Here is a 15,300-nt window from a genome sequence, read left to right as displayed (position 1 = left end):
CCAAGACCCTACACGATGTGCAGAATTTTCATGGATTGGTGTCCTTTTAACGTCGATTCATCTTAAATTTCAACACTCTAATTACTCCCATCACAGAGTGCCTAAAGGGGCGAGTAATCTAGTGGTCCAAAGAAGTAGAAACTAGTTTCCGACTAGTATTCAAGGTGAATTGCCATATCCTCCAAAGTGGGTATTGGTGGCGTTTTGAGTCAAGAAGGACAACTTGTTACATTTTTCAGTGAGAAGCTGTTGGGATCGAAGAAAAAACTACTACACGTATGACTTGGAGTTCTATGCCATTGTACTGTCTCTGTAGTGTTAGGGATAATATTTGGTGCAAAAGGAGTTTATTTTGAATATTGATCACGAGGCGTTGAAGTACATCAATGACCAACAGAAGCTGAGTAGGCGACATGTCAAGTGGGTTGCATGTCCACAGGAGTTCATGTTTTTCATGTTTTCATTGAGACACCAGTTAGGGAGTTTGAACTGGGTTGCATATGTTTTGAGTCAACAGGTGTCACTCCTCACTACTATGAGTGCCAAAGTGACGGGTTTTGACACCTTCAGAGATCTATATGCAGAAAATCATTCCTTCAGAAGAATTTTTATGGAGGTAACTGAGGGTTGAAATGATTTTATTTTACAAAAAAACGTTTTGTTTCGTCGCATACAGTTGTGTGTTCCAGATTGTTCTTTGAGTGAGCACATTATATAGGAACTACATGGAGAGAGGCACTTAAGAAAAGACTCTGGCCTTGATCACCACAGATTATTATTGGCCCAAATTGACATATGAAGTTGCATGCTATGTGGTGAGATGTTTTGTGTGTCAGGGGAACCCTCACCAATGTCGAGCTTCACACCCAACTACCAGTTTTTGAGCGCCCATGGCTTGACAGTGGCATGGGTTTTGTCTTCGGTTTGCCCCAAATCCAACTAGCTATAGATTCAATCTTGGTCGTAGTTGATAGATTTTCTAAGATGGCCCATTTTGTAGGTTTTATAAAGACCACGGACGCCACATAGGTTGCCCATATTTACTTCAAGGAGATTGTTTGCCTGCATGTCCTCAGTCCATCACCTCGGATCGGGAGATGAAATTTATGAGTAATTTTTGGAAGAGTTTGTTTGAGAAAATGGGAATGAAGCTGAACTGTAGTAGTGTCTACCATCCCCAAACAGATGGACAAACCAAGGTGGTAAACTGTAGTTTGGGCAACAGAGCTTGGTTGATTCTAAGCCAAAACAGTGAGACCTCGCCTTCTCTCAGGTCGAGTTTGCTTACAACCGATCCAAGAACAGGACTACACAACTGAGCCCATTTGAGGTTGTGTACATGTAGAATATGTTGGGCATACTTGACTTGGCAACCGTTACACGTATTCGTCACCTAAACGTTAAGGCCAAGGAGATAATAAGGTACCTTCAAGGAGTACATGACCAAGTCAAACAAGCAATCCAGGCGAGCAATGCGACGTACAAGGCCCAAGCTGACAATCGTCGTCGCCAAGTACTTTTTATATTGGGGATTTTGTTTGGGCTATGCTAACCTGTGATCGTTTTTCTATTGGCGAGTACAATAAGTTGAAGGACAGGAAGATTGGACCTTGTGAAGTTCTTCAAAAGATCAATGACAATACGTATAGGTTACATCTTCCCAACCATATAAAAACTTCAGATGTGTTCAATGTCAAGCACCTCAGTCCATGCTTTATTGAATATGGAGTGAACTAGAGGTCAAGTTCTTTCCAGGGAGACTGATGTAGGAGGATCTAAGCTTGATAATGTTGAGCTAGCAAACTCGACGTTAATAGCATTGAACTATCTCGAGAAGACTAATCAGCATAAAACTCACAGAAAAAGGTGAAGATTCCTTGATTTGATGAGGAAAGGTTGGCATTCCTCGGTTGGGCGAGGAAAAAGTGATGATATTGCGCACACGTCAATATTTTGGCCATAACTTTGACTATGGATATTCAAATCGCAAATATAACCCCAATTCAGAAAGCTCTCTTCGATGCACAAGTTGTGGTCACCATACTATGCTTGGTGGTCCCCGATTCGATCTCAAAATCAGTCATTTTCCCCTTCGGATCATCATTTTAAGTTAGTTTTTCATTTTTAGTCATTTTTCTTTTATGGTAATATTTATTTTTAGGAACAATTTTATTCTGAATTTTTGGACTAGATTTTAGCAAGATATTTATTTTATTCCATATTTTATTATTTGATCATAATTGAAAATTTTCCTTTGCTCAGAAGACATTCAATTTTTTTGAAAGAAATCCTAATCTTAGAGTTTTGTCTCTGTTGGCAATTTCTTCAATGCCAATCTCTAGATTCCGTTGTTTAACTAACAGTCAGAATAATTCTTATTCTACTCCGGCATCATATATCCCCCCATTAGGTTGCTAATAACACTTCCAAATACCTTAAATCCTCTTTTTGCATAATTTCCCAAACCAAAGAAGCTTAATTACCTTGACCTCTCAGCAGCTAATCTTAGTCTTCCTAGACATATATGTCACTCCAAGGTAGGGATAAATAGCATGATTGTTGTCATCACTTTCTCCCTTGCATATAGTCACAAATCATTTGTAGAGTTTCCTCTCTTCTTCGGGTTGCTGTTATTAGTCAAACTCTCAACACAAAGCTCTCCCAGCGAAATTATTGATTCAACTTAAGACTCCATAATTTCTTCCAGAAAACCTGCTTGTCATCCCTGTATGAACCCTCCCCACGGATTCTTAAGGCTTGTTGATAGGCGGATTTAACCATGAAAACCCCTTGCATGTTGCATCCCCACACGATCTGGTCTGCAGTCCCATTGAGACCCAAATGAGTCTTCACAATCATCTCTGACTTGATATTCATGCATACGATGGATTACTCCCCAAACGTGACTGTAAAAGATATTCATTTACAAAGTATGTCGCCTTGAACACCTTACACAAAAGTGATTCGAGTGTTCTGAAGAATTCCCAGCATCGTTTTGCTAGCAGCGCTACATTAAAAGCCTTCAGATCCATGAAAGCCATCCCTCCATCATGCTTAAATATTTCCCTTGAAACGGGCGACTCTCACCCAAGAAAGGATTGGGTCAGAGATTTTATTCTTGCGAAGCTGACTTGATAAGTCAAATTCAGTTTAAACTTGATGTTAAAACTTAACTCGCATGCACTACAAGTTCATCCTAAACATGTCAAGATTTAGTTGTAAAGCCGTTTATTTAACCCATCAGGAGTACTTCTAAGCAGAGTATCACATAAACAACCAACCAAAATCCAATCATTCCGAAGACATGAACGGGAAATTGTCGTGTCAAATTACAAACGAGACGCTAAAAACCAGGGAAAAGATGACACTAGTCATTTGTATTTAATAACATCAACCTCCGTAAATTCTATGAGACTAAAACAAGTATAACCATCTAAGATACAAAACTTTTATATTCACACAAGTGCTGCATTTTGGCCGAGCATATTACTTGCTCACTGACCCAAGAGTTTCTTGACCCCAGTTTTCTGCTCTGTGGTAAGCCTTCTTGGGAACTTGATGTTGAACTTAATTCGCAAGTTGCCTCTTTTTGTTGGGTCTTTCTGCAATGGCATTCCTTCCCTAGGTAAAACCTCTTCATAATCTGGATTAATCACATTATTGATTGGAATTGTTAAGTTTCTACCATCGGGAGTGGTCAGCTGGACAGTGTAACCTGTTAAGGCATCTGCCAACGAAACATTCTCGGTGACGATCAAGTCGTTTCCATCGCGAGTAAACACACTGTGGGGCTTCTCATCAACGATAAATATAATATCTGCAGGGATAACGTTTGGCTGCTCATTCCCTTTTTCAGGGAAGGTGATCTTTGTGCCCTTCTTCCAACCAGGTTTCACATCAATGGTAAGGATTTCCTCCACTTGCATGGTCTTGCTGCAAAACAGAATTAAGAAATATGTGTGACATCGCTATTCCAATAGAACTATGTCAAAACAACCAGCCAAATGACAAGGCAATCAGCATCTGAGGATAGTACAACTTCATATAACTCATGCGCACAACCTCACCTCATTAGAATTGAAGCTCCTTAGAGGACAAGTATTCAGGAACAGTAATAAAAGGAGTAGATGCAGTAATCCTGTTCTTAGTAAGGATATCTCAATTCTTTAGAGTTGGAAAGATTCATCAGAACATATTTAAAATTCCATATCAGAATCTTGCAACATTTATTTCATTTGCATTACAACACAATTAATCATGTTTATATTATCATTACAGCCACAAAGAACAACTCTCCAATAGTTGTTCATATACCTTACCAGCTCAATGACAGTTCAGATCAATGTTTTTCTATGCAAATATCGGCTTCCTCAAGAAATCATACCACGTCCACACACGAATAGGAAACAAACGTCTTTGTAGCGAATAACCTTTGTTATTTTATTTTTTGAAGCCAAGTGTTAATGGAATCTTTTCTTGAGTTCGTACAAAAATGCTACGTCCTGACTAAACATGACTTAGCAGCAAAGGAGATCATGAAGCAAGCAAGATGTTTACTCTTTGTTTAATTGTGTTTTTGGCTCTAAACCAAATTATAAACTCAATAACCTTCCTAGCTTCGAGTCCACCATAAAGCCTAAATGGCTCATCCTGGAGCATTAATGTCAAACCATACTTGCTATCATCTTAAGAAGCAATCTGTTAGGGAAAAGACACGACCATGCAAAACTTGTTTGAATAACTAGAGAAGGATAATTCCTAAATTTCCCAACCTGAAACTCCTTCCAAAAGAAGGAGTTTTTTTATTATCACCTGATTATTAGATAGATAGATAGATAGATAGATATATGTATATATATTTATAGTCCTTAATTCAGACAAATTTTGATAAGTATGACTGAGTTATTGCGTAAAACTACTCTTAAAGCCACTTCAAATAGTAGGTATCACCATTTAAGGAGTGCAAATCCACTTCTTTTTCCCCGGTGACACATTCCATTGCAGACCCAAATGCAAAGAGGTGATGCTAAAACAAGTCATATGCTAACAAACATTCAAATTAACGGCTAAATTCTCTTGAGCAAACAAAAAAAATACCAAGACATCGAGCATCTCATTTACTTAATTAATCAGGCCATCAGTAACCACTCATCCAAAAAAAAAAACTAAAACAGATAAAGATAATTTTTTTTTATAAGTAAAAAACAGATAAAGATAATTAATCAAGAGAAGCTACTCACCCACTGATGTCAGCAATTTCTCTCGAGATCTTCATCTTCTTGGTAGTCCCCTTATATAACTCTTCAAGACTACATGGTAACCTGATCTCAATTGGAGGGGCCTTCCTAAGAGCACCTTGATTCATAGACCCTCCTCCTCCTTCCCCAAAAGATGCAAATATATCATCACCGAAAATCCCACTTGAGAACCTCGACCCTCTCATGCCTCCACCGCGACCTCCCATCCCTCCAAACGGGCTCGAGAATCCGAAAAACTCAGCGAAAATGTCGTCAGCGCTTCGAGGATTGAATTGAAACGTCGTAGGACCATCACCGGTCGAAAAGAACGAAGCTCCGCCTGGGCCACCGGCATTAGGCGGTGGCACCTGACCCTTTAGGCCCTCTTCTCCATACTGATCATATACAGTTCTCTTTTGTGGATCGCTGAGAACCTACCAGAATTACCATTAAGAATCAATAAAAAAACCCAGTAAATTTCGGACAAATCCGTCATAAAAAGAAAAAATTTGAGACAAAAAGAAAGCAATACAGAGACGTCAACAGAAGAAAATTGCCCAGACAAATTGAGATTCCAATACAACTGAAGAACTAAAAATCAATCTATTCCAGGAAATAAGACATGATATGCAGAGATATGAATATCAAAAATAAAAACCCAACGAGACCCAGAACTTTAATTAGATGGATAATCTTAAAACCAGTAAGCATATGTATAAAAGTTCTATATGGGCTAGTGGAACATAAAAGCGCACACATACACAGAGAGACGAGTTGTCGAAGAATAATACCTCATAGGCTTCAGCAATTTGTTTGAATTTGGCTTCAGCTTCTTTCTTGTTGTTGGGGTTCTTATCAGGATGCCACTTCATCGCTAGCTTCCTGTAAGCCTTCTTCAAATCTTCCTCCGTAACATTCTTATCAACCTGCAGAATCTTGTAGTAGTCCACACCCATTTTGTAGTAGTCTACCTCGCACCTCTTTCTCTTCCTCACTTTTTCACTTGCTCTTTCTTCTTCTATTTATTCCGATCTTGTGCCTTTGCTTTTCAATTGCCATCGTCCTGCGTAATGGTGGCAGTGGGCTTTATGTGGTGTTGCGAGGTGCTTGTGGAAAGACCAGAAATACATTAGTTTTGATGGTTTGAGAATGCACTGGAAAGTTCCAGAAATTACTATGTAGTTCCTCTCGAAGCTACTACTTTTCTTATTGCCTTCCCTTATTTTCTTAATAAAACAAATTTCACTTAATTATTTAATTTATTTCTCATTTATTATTGAAAAATCATATTTTCAAACCAATATGTAAATATATCCGATAAAGTATTTATATAATATAATTAATTTTAAAAATAAATTTTAAAATTTAAATATTATAAATGAAATCTTTACTATTTAAATAATATAAACGATATACTATACACACAAATTTGATAATAAAATAATTATTTATTATTAAAATGAGTATTTTAATATTTTTCTTTCTGACCCATCTCATTTTTAAAAAAAATTGTATCTCAAAAATTTAAAATTAATAATAAAAGTTAAGAAGTGATTTGGATTCAGAAATGAGTTGAGATAATTTGTAAATAGTAGAATAAAAGTTGAATTATTTATTATATTTTATATAAAAATTTAAGAAAATTATAATAATAAGATGAAATGAATTGAGGTAGATTTTAAATTCAAACGAAACTTTTAACTATTTAAATTATATTTTAATACAAACCTATCTTGTTTATATTCGTTGACCACCATCCTTCTCCATTCTATCACAAGCTACATTCAATTCAAATTTGTCTATTTAAATTTAAGTACACTAATTACAAGTCAATGTAGACAATACATTTTGGATACTGTTGACATAACAGAATTTTGATTTACAAGAAATTTAATTAGCAAGCTTTTCTAACCTAACAAGTTTTATGTTTCTATCATTCCAACGTTTTTTTTTTTTTTTTTTTTGAAAGGAAATATTATCATTTATTCATCATGAAGAGAAATTTATATCTATGATTGGATACATGCGGAGTATTTTCATATCAACCATTTAGAGCTCTACTAGTACACAACTAGACTGGTCTGGACTTCACTGCTACTGATATTTTTTACAGACAAACGTTCACGAAACAGTACTCTGCCTGAATAGAGACTCAACCTCTCCCTTCATAGAAAGGGAGGACTCAACCTTTACAGACAAACCATCCAAGAGACTAATAACTCCTTTTTTATTTTTACTATACAATAAGAAAAACAAGAATGAAAATGAATGGATTACACTTTGGACTAATTCTAGTAGACTTTGATGGCGTGTAAAGGCAACAAACTTTTCTTTTTTCAATCACAAAAGTCAAATATGAAAAATTTAGTAGTGGTGATTCTGATGATCCGACTTAATTGTGAGCCGTGCATGAGGACCATGCATAGTGCTTTCAGCAAAACCGTCACTATCATCCCAACGTTGTAGAGGGTGTCTTTGTCCATCAACTTGCAAATAGAATTTTTTAAAAAAATTGATTTCCTCCACCCTAGTTTTCGAACGTGGGTACATGTGACACTCAAATGTGAGTGTAAATTCCTTTCCGGCTTTTGTTACACTACATTGAAGTAGTATTATCTATCAACTATTGAATCAATTAATTTTTTAAAACAAAAGATGAAAAATCAAAGTTTTAAAAATCGTTTCGTACCGGCCGGTAGGGTCGATATTTGCCGTACTGGCCCAGTGGCCGGTATAGATACTACCTGTATTTCGTACCGGCTTAAATACATGCCGTACCGGCCGGTACCGGTCGTTTCGGCCTGTACCGGCCTAAATTTCGACCTTCATTTTTTTTTTCTATTTTTTCAAACTACAAGTTCATTTTTTGACCCCCAATTTAGACTAGACTATTTATAATTTATATATATGTATGTATTTATATATAATTTATTCATATATAAACTATTATTTTAAAATATAATTGTTATATATATTTATATATATAATTTTTTCATATATCGACTATCTCGAAACGGTACATGAAACGGTACCGGTACCGAAATATTTCGTTCCAGTACTTTGACCGGTACGCCATCTGATACGGTATTCAAAACATTGTGAAAAATGCCACGGTTGATAAATTGTGGCATATTATCACAGTATCTTAGGGAGTGAAACGAAGAAAACTACATTCTTTTTTTCAGAATTTTTAGGAATCACTTATTTTAAATATTTGATATTAGGAAAACTTGTAAATCAATTCACATATTGATTAAGTAAAGCTGCGTGATGTAAACCTTTTGAAATATTTTTTCGTTAGTCACTATTTATTATTATATACCTCACACCTTATGAAAAATACATCACACTATATTAAAAACACTCCACACTTTATAAAAAAAAAAATTATAAGTGTACAGTATAAAAGTGAATAATAACTGATGTATATAATTCCTCAAAACTTCTAATTTGAATTTCTAATTCGTAATACCTAAACATGTAAATCAAAAGAGTGGTTTTTTAGATAAATATATGTCCTATCAGGGACTTATTATTTTGATAATTTTTTTGATCGAATTGATAAAAAAAATGAATTTCTTTCTTATAATTTTTCAAATTTCTGAGTTTTTTTCTAAATGACATATTTAATTATCATTTTCCTTTTGTATATCTTCCAGCGGCTTGAATTGTATATTTAACACTTTGTACAATTACTGGATTCTTCGCGGCTTTATCATACCTTGGCTTTTTTATTTTTAATTTTTAAATGACTAAGATAGGGTGATAACGGATATGTCTCTTTATATTACTTATTTCAATTTATTTCAACTTATCATTATAATTTTTTTAAATTTTAATATAAAATAAAATAAATAATTTAATTTTTTTAAATTTTAAAATAATATTCTAATAATATTTTATTCAATTTTTAATTTTCATCTCAATTCAATTCAAATCAATCTAACGTCGAAACACAGCCTAATTTATGTGGCACTTGTTCGGTTCACACACGCTCATGCCCACCACGTGTCCGTCTTTTAAGGTGTATAATAAATTTGTATTTTTCCCAAAAATATTAATTTAATTAAGTAAAAGAATAGTCAATCCACTTGCAAGCACATTATTCAAATCATTAACGTTATATAATTTAATTTATAAGATTAATATTTTATATTTCTCTTATAAATCAAAATATGTTATATTAACTGCATGAAAAGTGTGTATTTTACGGCCTCATAAATAAAATTTTTAGAAAAAAATTGACAGATTTATAATTCTTTTATGATTATTTTATAACTCTATTTCAAATTGATGCAGATAGTAATACAAAATTGAAATTATTTTTATATTGATTGGTTATAAAATAATTTGTAAAAAAATCATACCTACCGTTTTCAAAATAGTAATTTCTTAAAAACCTTTTCATGAACTAGTTTTATTATGGAAAAAAAAAATACTTTATTAGCGGCATCTAGGATTCTAGCAAATAATTAAACCATGCTTCAAGCAAACTTCAACTCTTGTTTCACCCATATGATATCCTTTTTTTTTTTTTTTTTTTTTTACTTTCTTTCTTTTCGGTAGTAATTTGATGCCATTTTTCTTTCTATGTTCTTAAAAGGAATGTGGTTTTGTTTCAAACAACAGTTTACACTTTCACGAGGGCGATTTAAAATAAAAAAAAACAAGGAAATGAATTAAGAATTTCCTTAAAACAGCATATTTAACTATGAAAGGTTTAAAATACTAATATAGGTTTATTTCTTGTTGAAAATATTTATAATTCATAGAATATAGAGTTTGAACGTAACTAAAGTCATGGTAATCATTAGGGGTAAAAAAAAAAAAAAAAAATGGTTAAAACCAAAATCAGATCTGAGTTTTCACATTTGCAAAATACTCCTGATTTTCAAGTTTAAAATTTAAAATTTACAATTAATTCCTTCCATCTAACTTCATTAGATACACAAACCGCGCATGTCACGTGTCAATCAATTAAAATCCAGCAAATGGTATAAACAATGAGTAATGTTAGGGATAAATTTCAAATGCAAAAATTTCTCCTAAATTTTTTATAAAAAAAAAAAAGTAGACAAACAAAAACAAGTGAATTTTTTACACTTTTTTATATTGCAATCTACTTTTTTTATAGAAGACTTGCACAAGATGTGTATATATCATTATTATGAGTTTAAGTAAAATAAGTACTTAAATTTTTACATCTTTGCAAAAAGTTTCCTAGTTTTTAAATTTTAGCATTGTATTAATCCTTTGATTTGAAACTTTTTAGATACGTTGTGGCATGGTTGTCATGCAGCATTAGCGCTAGGTGTCAACTAATTATCAAAATCTTACACAACATTCTTAATCACCTTATTATAAAGCTTATAAAAAAAAAAAATTAAACTGGAGGGACCAAAATCCTTCCTCCCCAACGGGCATACCTGCACAGTACGACGATTTGTGGACCCAAGGGAGCAAGCCCATGAAGATAGTCAATAAAATAACAGGAGAATATCTGGCAAAATGCGAGAGGCCCAAAAGATACCTGCAGCAAGTCTACGAAGGATGCAATCGTTTTGATTACTTCCAAATCAGCCGCATCATGAGGGAGGACAATTGAAAAGCTAACAGGCTAGCACGAGCAGCATCTAGAATAGATGAAACCGTCTTATAGTGGAAGGCGACCACTCGAACAATAAAAGTTTCAGCTATCGAGTTCCAAATCTTGGAAGCAAGCACAGAGGCCCTAGAATGGGGCACGATATAATCAACTTCCTAACTATTAGGAAACTCCCACTCGGTAAGGAAGAAACAAGGAAGGTTAAGAATGAAGATGCCCGAATCACCATGATCAGTGACATGTTATACAAACTGGGTTTCTTGACCCCCTTTCTAAGTTGTGTATCAAAGGAAGAGGCCAAATACATCACCTAGGAAGTACATAAAGGGGTATGTGGAAACCACTCGAGAGAAAGAACTTTAGTAGCTAAAGTCATAAGGGTCGGGTATTATTGGCCGCACGCCCTCAAAGATGCCCAAGACTTCACCAGGAAGTGTATCCAGTGCTAGTTACAAGCGCCAATTCCAAGCGGCCCGCCTGAGGAACTAACATCGATTACATCTCCTTAGCCATTCACCCAGTTGGGGGGGGGGGGGGGTAAGACCTAGTCGGTCCCATGCCACCAGGCAAAGGGGAAGCAAAGGTAATCATCATTGTCATTGCCGAACAAAGGAGGAAACAACTCAACAGAGTGTTTTCCTCCTCGCCCTTTCGATGCGATCGAAGGAAGCTCATTCCAAACACAAAGCCAAGTGTCTCCACTCGCACCTGGCAAACAAAGGAGGAAACAACTCAACGGAGTGTTTCCCTCCTCGCCCCTCTAATGCCTCTAATGCCTCCCGCTAAACACAAAGTGGAGTGTCTCCACTTGCACTTGGTGAACAGAGGAAACTACTCAACGAAGTGTTTCCCTCTTTACCTCTCTAATGCGGTCGAGGCAACCTCTTGCCAAACACAAAGTGGAGTATCTCCACTCGCACCTAGCAATCAAACGAGGAAACGACTTAACAGAGTATTCCCCTCATCGCCCCTTTAACGCGATCAAGACAAGCTCCTGCCTAACACAAAGCCAAGTGTCGCTCCTTGCTAACAAAGGATGAAACAACTCAACATAGTTTTTCTCTCCTCACCCCTCTAATGCAGTCGAGGTAACCTCATGCCCAACATAAAGTTGAGTGTCTCTACTCGCACTTGGCGAACAAAGGAGCAAACAACTCAACGGAGTGTTTCCCCCCTCACCCCTGGCTAACGCGGTCGAGGCAATTTCCTGCCTAACACAAAGTCAAGTGTTTCCACTCACTCTTGGTGAACAAAGTTGGAAACAACTCAATAGAGTGTTTCCCTTCTCATGCCTTTAAAGCAGTTAAGGCAACCTTCCTCCAAACACAAAGCCAAGAAGTGTCTCCACTCGCACCTAGCGAACAAAGAAGAAAACAACTCAATGGAGTATTTTCCTACTTGCCCCTCTAATGTGGTCGAGGCAACCTTCCGCTAAACACAAAACCGAGTGTCTCCACTTGCACCTGGCGAACAAAGGAGGAAACGACTCAACGAAGTGTTTCCCTCCTCGCCCCTCTAACGTGGTTGAGGCAACCTCTTGTCTAACACAAAGCCGAATGTCTCCACTAGCTCTTGGCGAGCAAAGTAAGAAACAACTCAAATATTACTCTCGCTCAAATACGCTTAACTGTAGAGTTCTGATGAAATTTGATGCGTGCATTAGTGTTAATACGATCATGACACCGCTGCATGTTTTAAATTCATCATTTTTTTTCTTTTTTGGAATAAAGATTATAACAAAAAGAAAAGAACAAAACAAGAAGGAGAAAGGAAATCAACACATAGATATTATATATATCCAAGAACCTTTTTTCCTAAACCGCATGGCATGCATCAATCTCTAAATATTAATTTGACCATAAATCACATTATAACGAAATAGAGTACTTAACCCGATTGAAAAAAGAAAAGTTTAAAAACTAATAAAGCAATTATATATATGAATATCTGAACAATTAAGTTTAAGAATCAGAAAGAAAAAAAGAATAGAAGAAGTCTAACAAGGAATCTTTTCAATGAACCATCTAAGCACTTTGACAGGAAGCTTCACAAGACCCACCGCCATATTCGCAAGTCCAGTACAACATATGCAACATGGGCATAAACAACTCAGCACAGACCTGCCAACCAAAGATTATGAACATATACAAACAACGAACAATTAATATCTATATTCATTATTAAGGGATCATATCATGATTAGCAACAGCAATTATGTACGCACACAGATAGACTTCATTCAACATGAGACAACTTATTTAACGAATATATATAATATAATGCGATCGAGAGTTGTACTAAAACAAAGATCAATACATATTAAATATGGTGTACTACTGGATCATGTATGAATCTAAATCATGTTAGTTTTATTAATGGGCAGTCTTATTGTCAAAGTCCTGTGGCCTGGTTGACATAATCTCAACTTCCAAAATGGAGATCAGGAGTTTGAAACCCTCCCTCCCAAATAAAAAAAAAAGGAGTCTTCTTGCGATTTTGAGGGTTAAAGATTTGGCGACGTTTTTATTATTATTAACAATAGTCTTTTAACAAATGTTTGTGAACCCTATCAAAAGGAAAGTATATTGAATCGGGAAAGAAATTTGAAAACCAGAACGGAAACATAGACGTGGGACATATTGCAAAAGTATCAAAAAATAATAGGAGAACGAGGAGGTAAAAAAAGAAGAAGAGAATTAAACTCACCCAAATATCCAGATAACTGCACCCACCAGTGATAAAATCAATGCCACCAATGCAAAAGGTAGTCCCAGCAAGAAACCTAATGGCCTGCAATCTTCCATTCTCTCTCTCTCTCTCTGGAATTTCTTCTGGTCGGGTTGGAAGAGATGAAGTAGTGGGATCTCTTATGGGTTCAAAGAAAACGTAAAGACTGCGACGGAGTCGACGCCAAACGCAACCACCAGGTTCTTAGGTTCTTTGATTGACAGAAACACCCTCGTGGAAGTCTAAAATGCCATATAGTTGTTGCAACTTGCAAGAGACTTTCTCGCGGGTGCTGAAATTGTATGTTTGGGGTATTTTGGGAAATTGGTTTTCAGAAGCTTCGTCGCCATTTCGTGCGTGCTTTTGGTCTCTAAACTGAATTGATCAACAACGTGCAAACAGTTCTAGTTGTGTTTTTTTGGACTTTTAATATATAGTCTATAGATAGACTTGATATTTATATTATTATTAGGTGTGAATTCCTACCCAATATTGAGAAATTTTCAAGTTTGGTGTTCGATGGGGGTCAAGGAAAATCCTATTTATTAGGGGTTCAGGCCGTTAACATTTGACAATATGGTTATATGGTTTTAATTGTAAAAATGAAAAATATTCATCTTATCAAATGATCTTCTAGTTTGTGGCATTTACCTCACATCTTGATCTTATGAAGAATGTATGAGGATCGAGTGCCCATACTCTAACCTCGCCATCAAAACAAAAATGCTTCGCAAGTTTGGGATATGATGTGAATGAAGAAGAAAGAACAGATTATAACAACATAAACAAGAGTTATTTTGTTTAAAAATTGATAAACATTTTGATCAAGATATTTCTTCTGATAATGATAAGCAAATAAATGATTTAGATTCAAGTCAAAATGAAGAAAAACCTTCTCTTTCTGGAAAAAAAAATCAAATTTGATTGATCCATCATACTATTCCTACCAAGTGATTTTCTAAAGTTGCAATTATTGTCTATCATGAATATGAATTTACTGTGTTTGCTAAGTTTAAATTTGCTTCAAAATTTGATATTGATACTGATAAAATTAGTTTGAATTGTTTTTTCTGCTAAAACAAAATATTTGAGTTTCGTGCAACAGGAAATCAAATATAAAAATATTGTTGAACAATTGTCTAGCCAATTATTACAGTCAAAGATCAGTAATTTTAACAAAAAGCTGATCGATGATATTTGTTCTGATCTTCCAAATGTTTTCTGGTATAAAAAAAAACATATTGTTACTTTACCTTATATTAAAGATTTTTCTAAAAAAAATATTCCCGCCAAAACTTGACCTATTCAAATGAATAGTGGGACTTTATAATTTTGCAAATCTAAAATACAGGATTTCCTTATTAAGAATATTATTAGGTATAGTAAGTCTCTTTGGTCTTGTACTGCTTTTTATGTCCAAAAAAATACAAAAATTGAGAGAGGGACACCCCACCTTGTTATTAATTACAAACATTTTAACAAAGTCTTGGAGTAGATTAGGTATCATATCTCCAATAAGAATTACTTGATTCAGAGCCTTAGTAATGCTATCAATAACTTCAAAGCTTTAATAATTCTCGTATTAGTTATTGGGGGAAGAGTGGACCAGATGACTAGAGGTAGTGAAAATTAAAGTAATGCAAGACCAGATAACTAGTAATAATGAAAAATGAAAAATAAATGAAAGTAATTAGTAAGAGAAATAACGTTTATTCATACTGAAACAACTTA

General features: G+C 35.1%; 2 protein-coding genes across 2 annotated transcripts; both read right to left on the bottom strand.

Annotated features, from left to right (window-relative positions):
- Nucleotides 1-3,270: 3,270 nt before the first annotated feature.
- LOC121250163 (dnaJ homolog subfamily B member 4) lies at nt 3,271-6,352 on the bottom strand. The gene is made up of 3 exons (XM_041149143.1): nt 6,029-6,352; nt 5,241-5,671; nt 3,271-3,933 (listed from the first exon to the last, which is right to left on the bottom strand). The coding sequence occupies exons 1-3, from the start codon at nt 6,191-6,193 to the stop codon at nt 3,495-3,497; spliced, it is 1,035 nt and encodes a 344-aa protein (XP_041005077.1). The 5' UTR covers nt 6,194-6,352; the 3' UTR covers nt 3,271-3,494.
- Nucleotides 6,353-12,753: 6,401 nt separating this feature from the next.
- On the bottom strand, nt 12,754-13,926 carry LOC121248733 (signaling peptide TAXIMIN 2-like). The gene is made up of 2 exons (XM_041147291.1): nt 13,549-13,926; nt 12,754-12,962 (listed from the first exon to the last, which is right to left on the bottom strand). Exons 1-2 carry the CDS (start codon nt 13,644-13,646, stop codon nt 12,839-12,841), a joined length of 222 nt encoding a protein of 73 aa, XP_041003225.1. The 5' UTR covers nt 13,647-13,926; the 3' UTR covers nt 12,754-12,838.
- Between the last annotated feature and the right edge of the window lie 1,374 nt (nt 13,927-15,300).

Source organism: Juglans microcarpa x Juglans regia, chromosome 2D (assembly GCF_004785595.1).
Source record: "Juglans microcarpa x Juglans regia isolate MS1-56 chromosome 2D, Jm3101_v1.0, whole genome shotgun sequence".
Lineage (NCBI taxonomy): Eukaryota > Viridiplantae > Streptophyta > Magnoliopsida > Fagales > Juglandaceae > Juglans > Juglans microcarpa x Juglans regia.
Note: the sequence above shows the minus strand (reverse complement) of the source record. Positions and strands in the feature narration are given on the sequence as shown.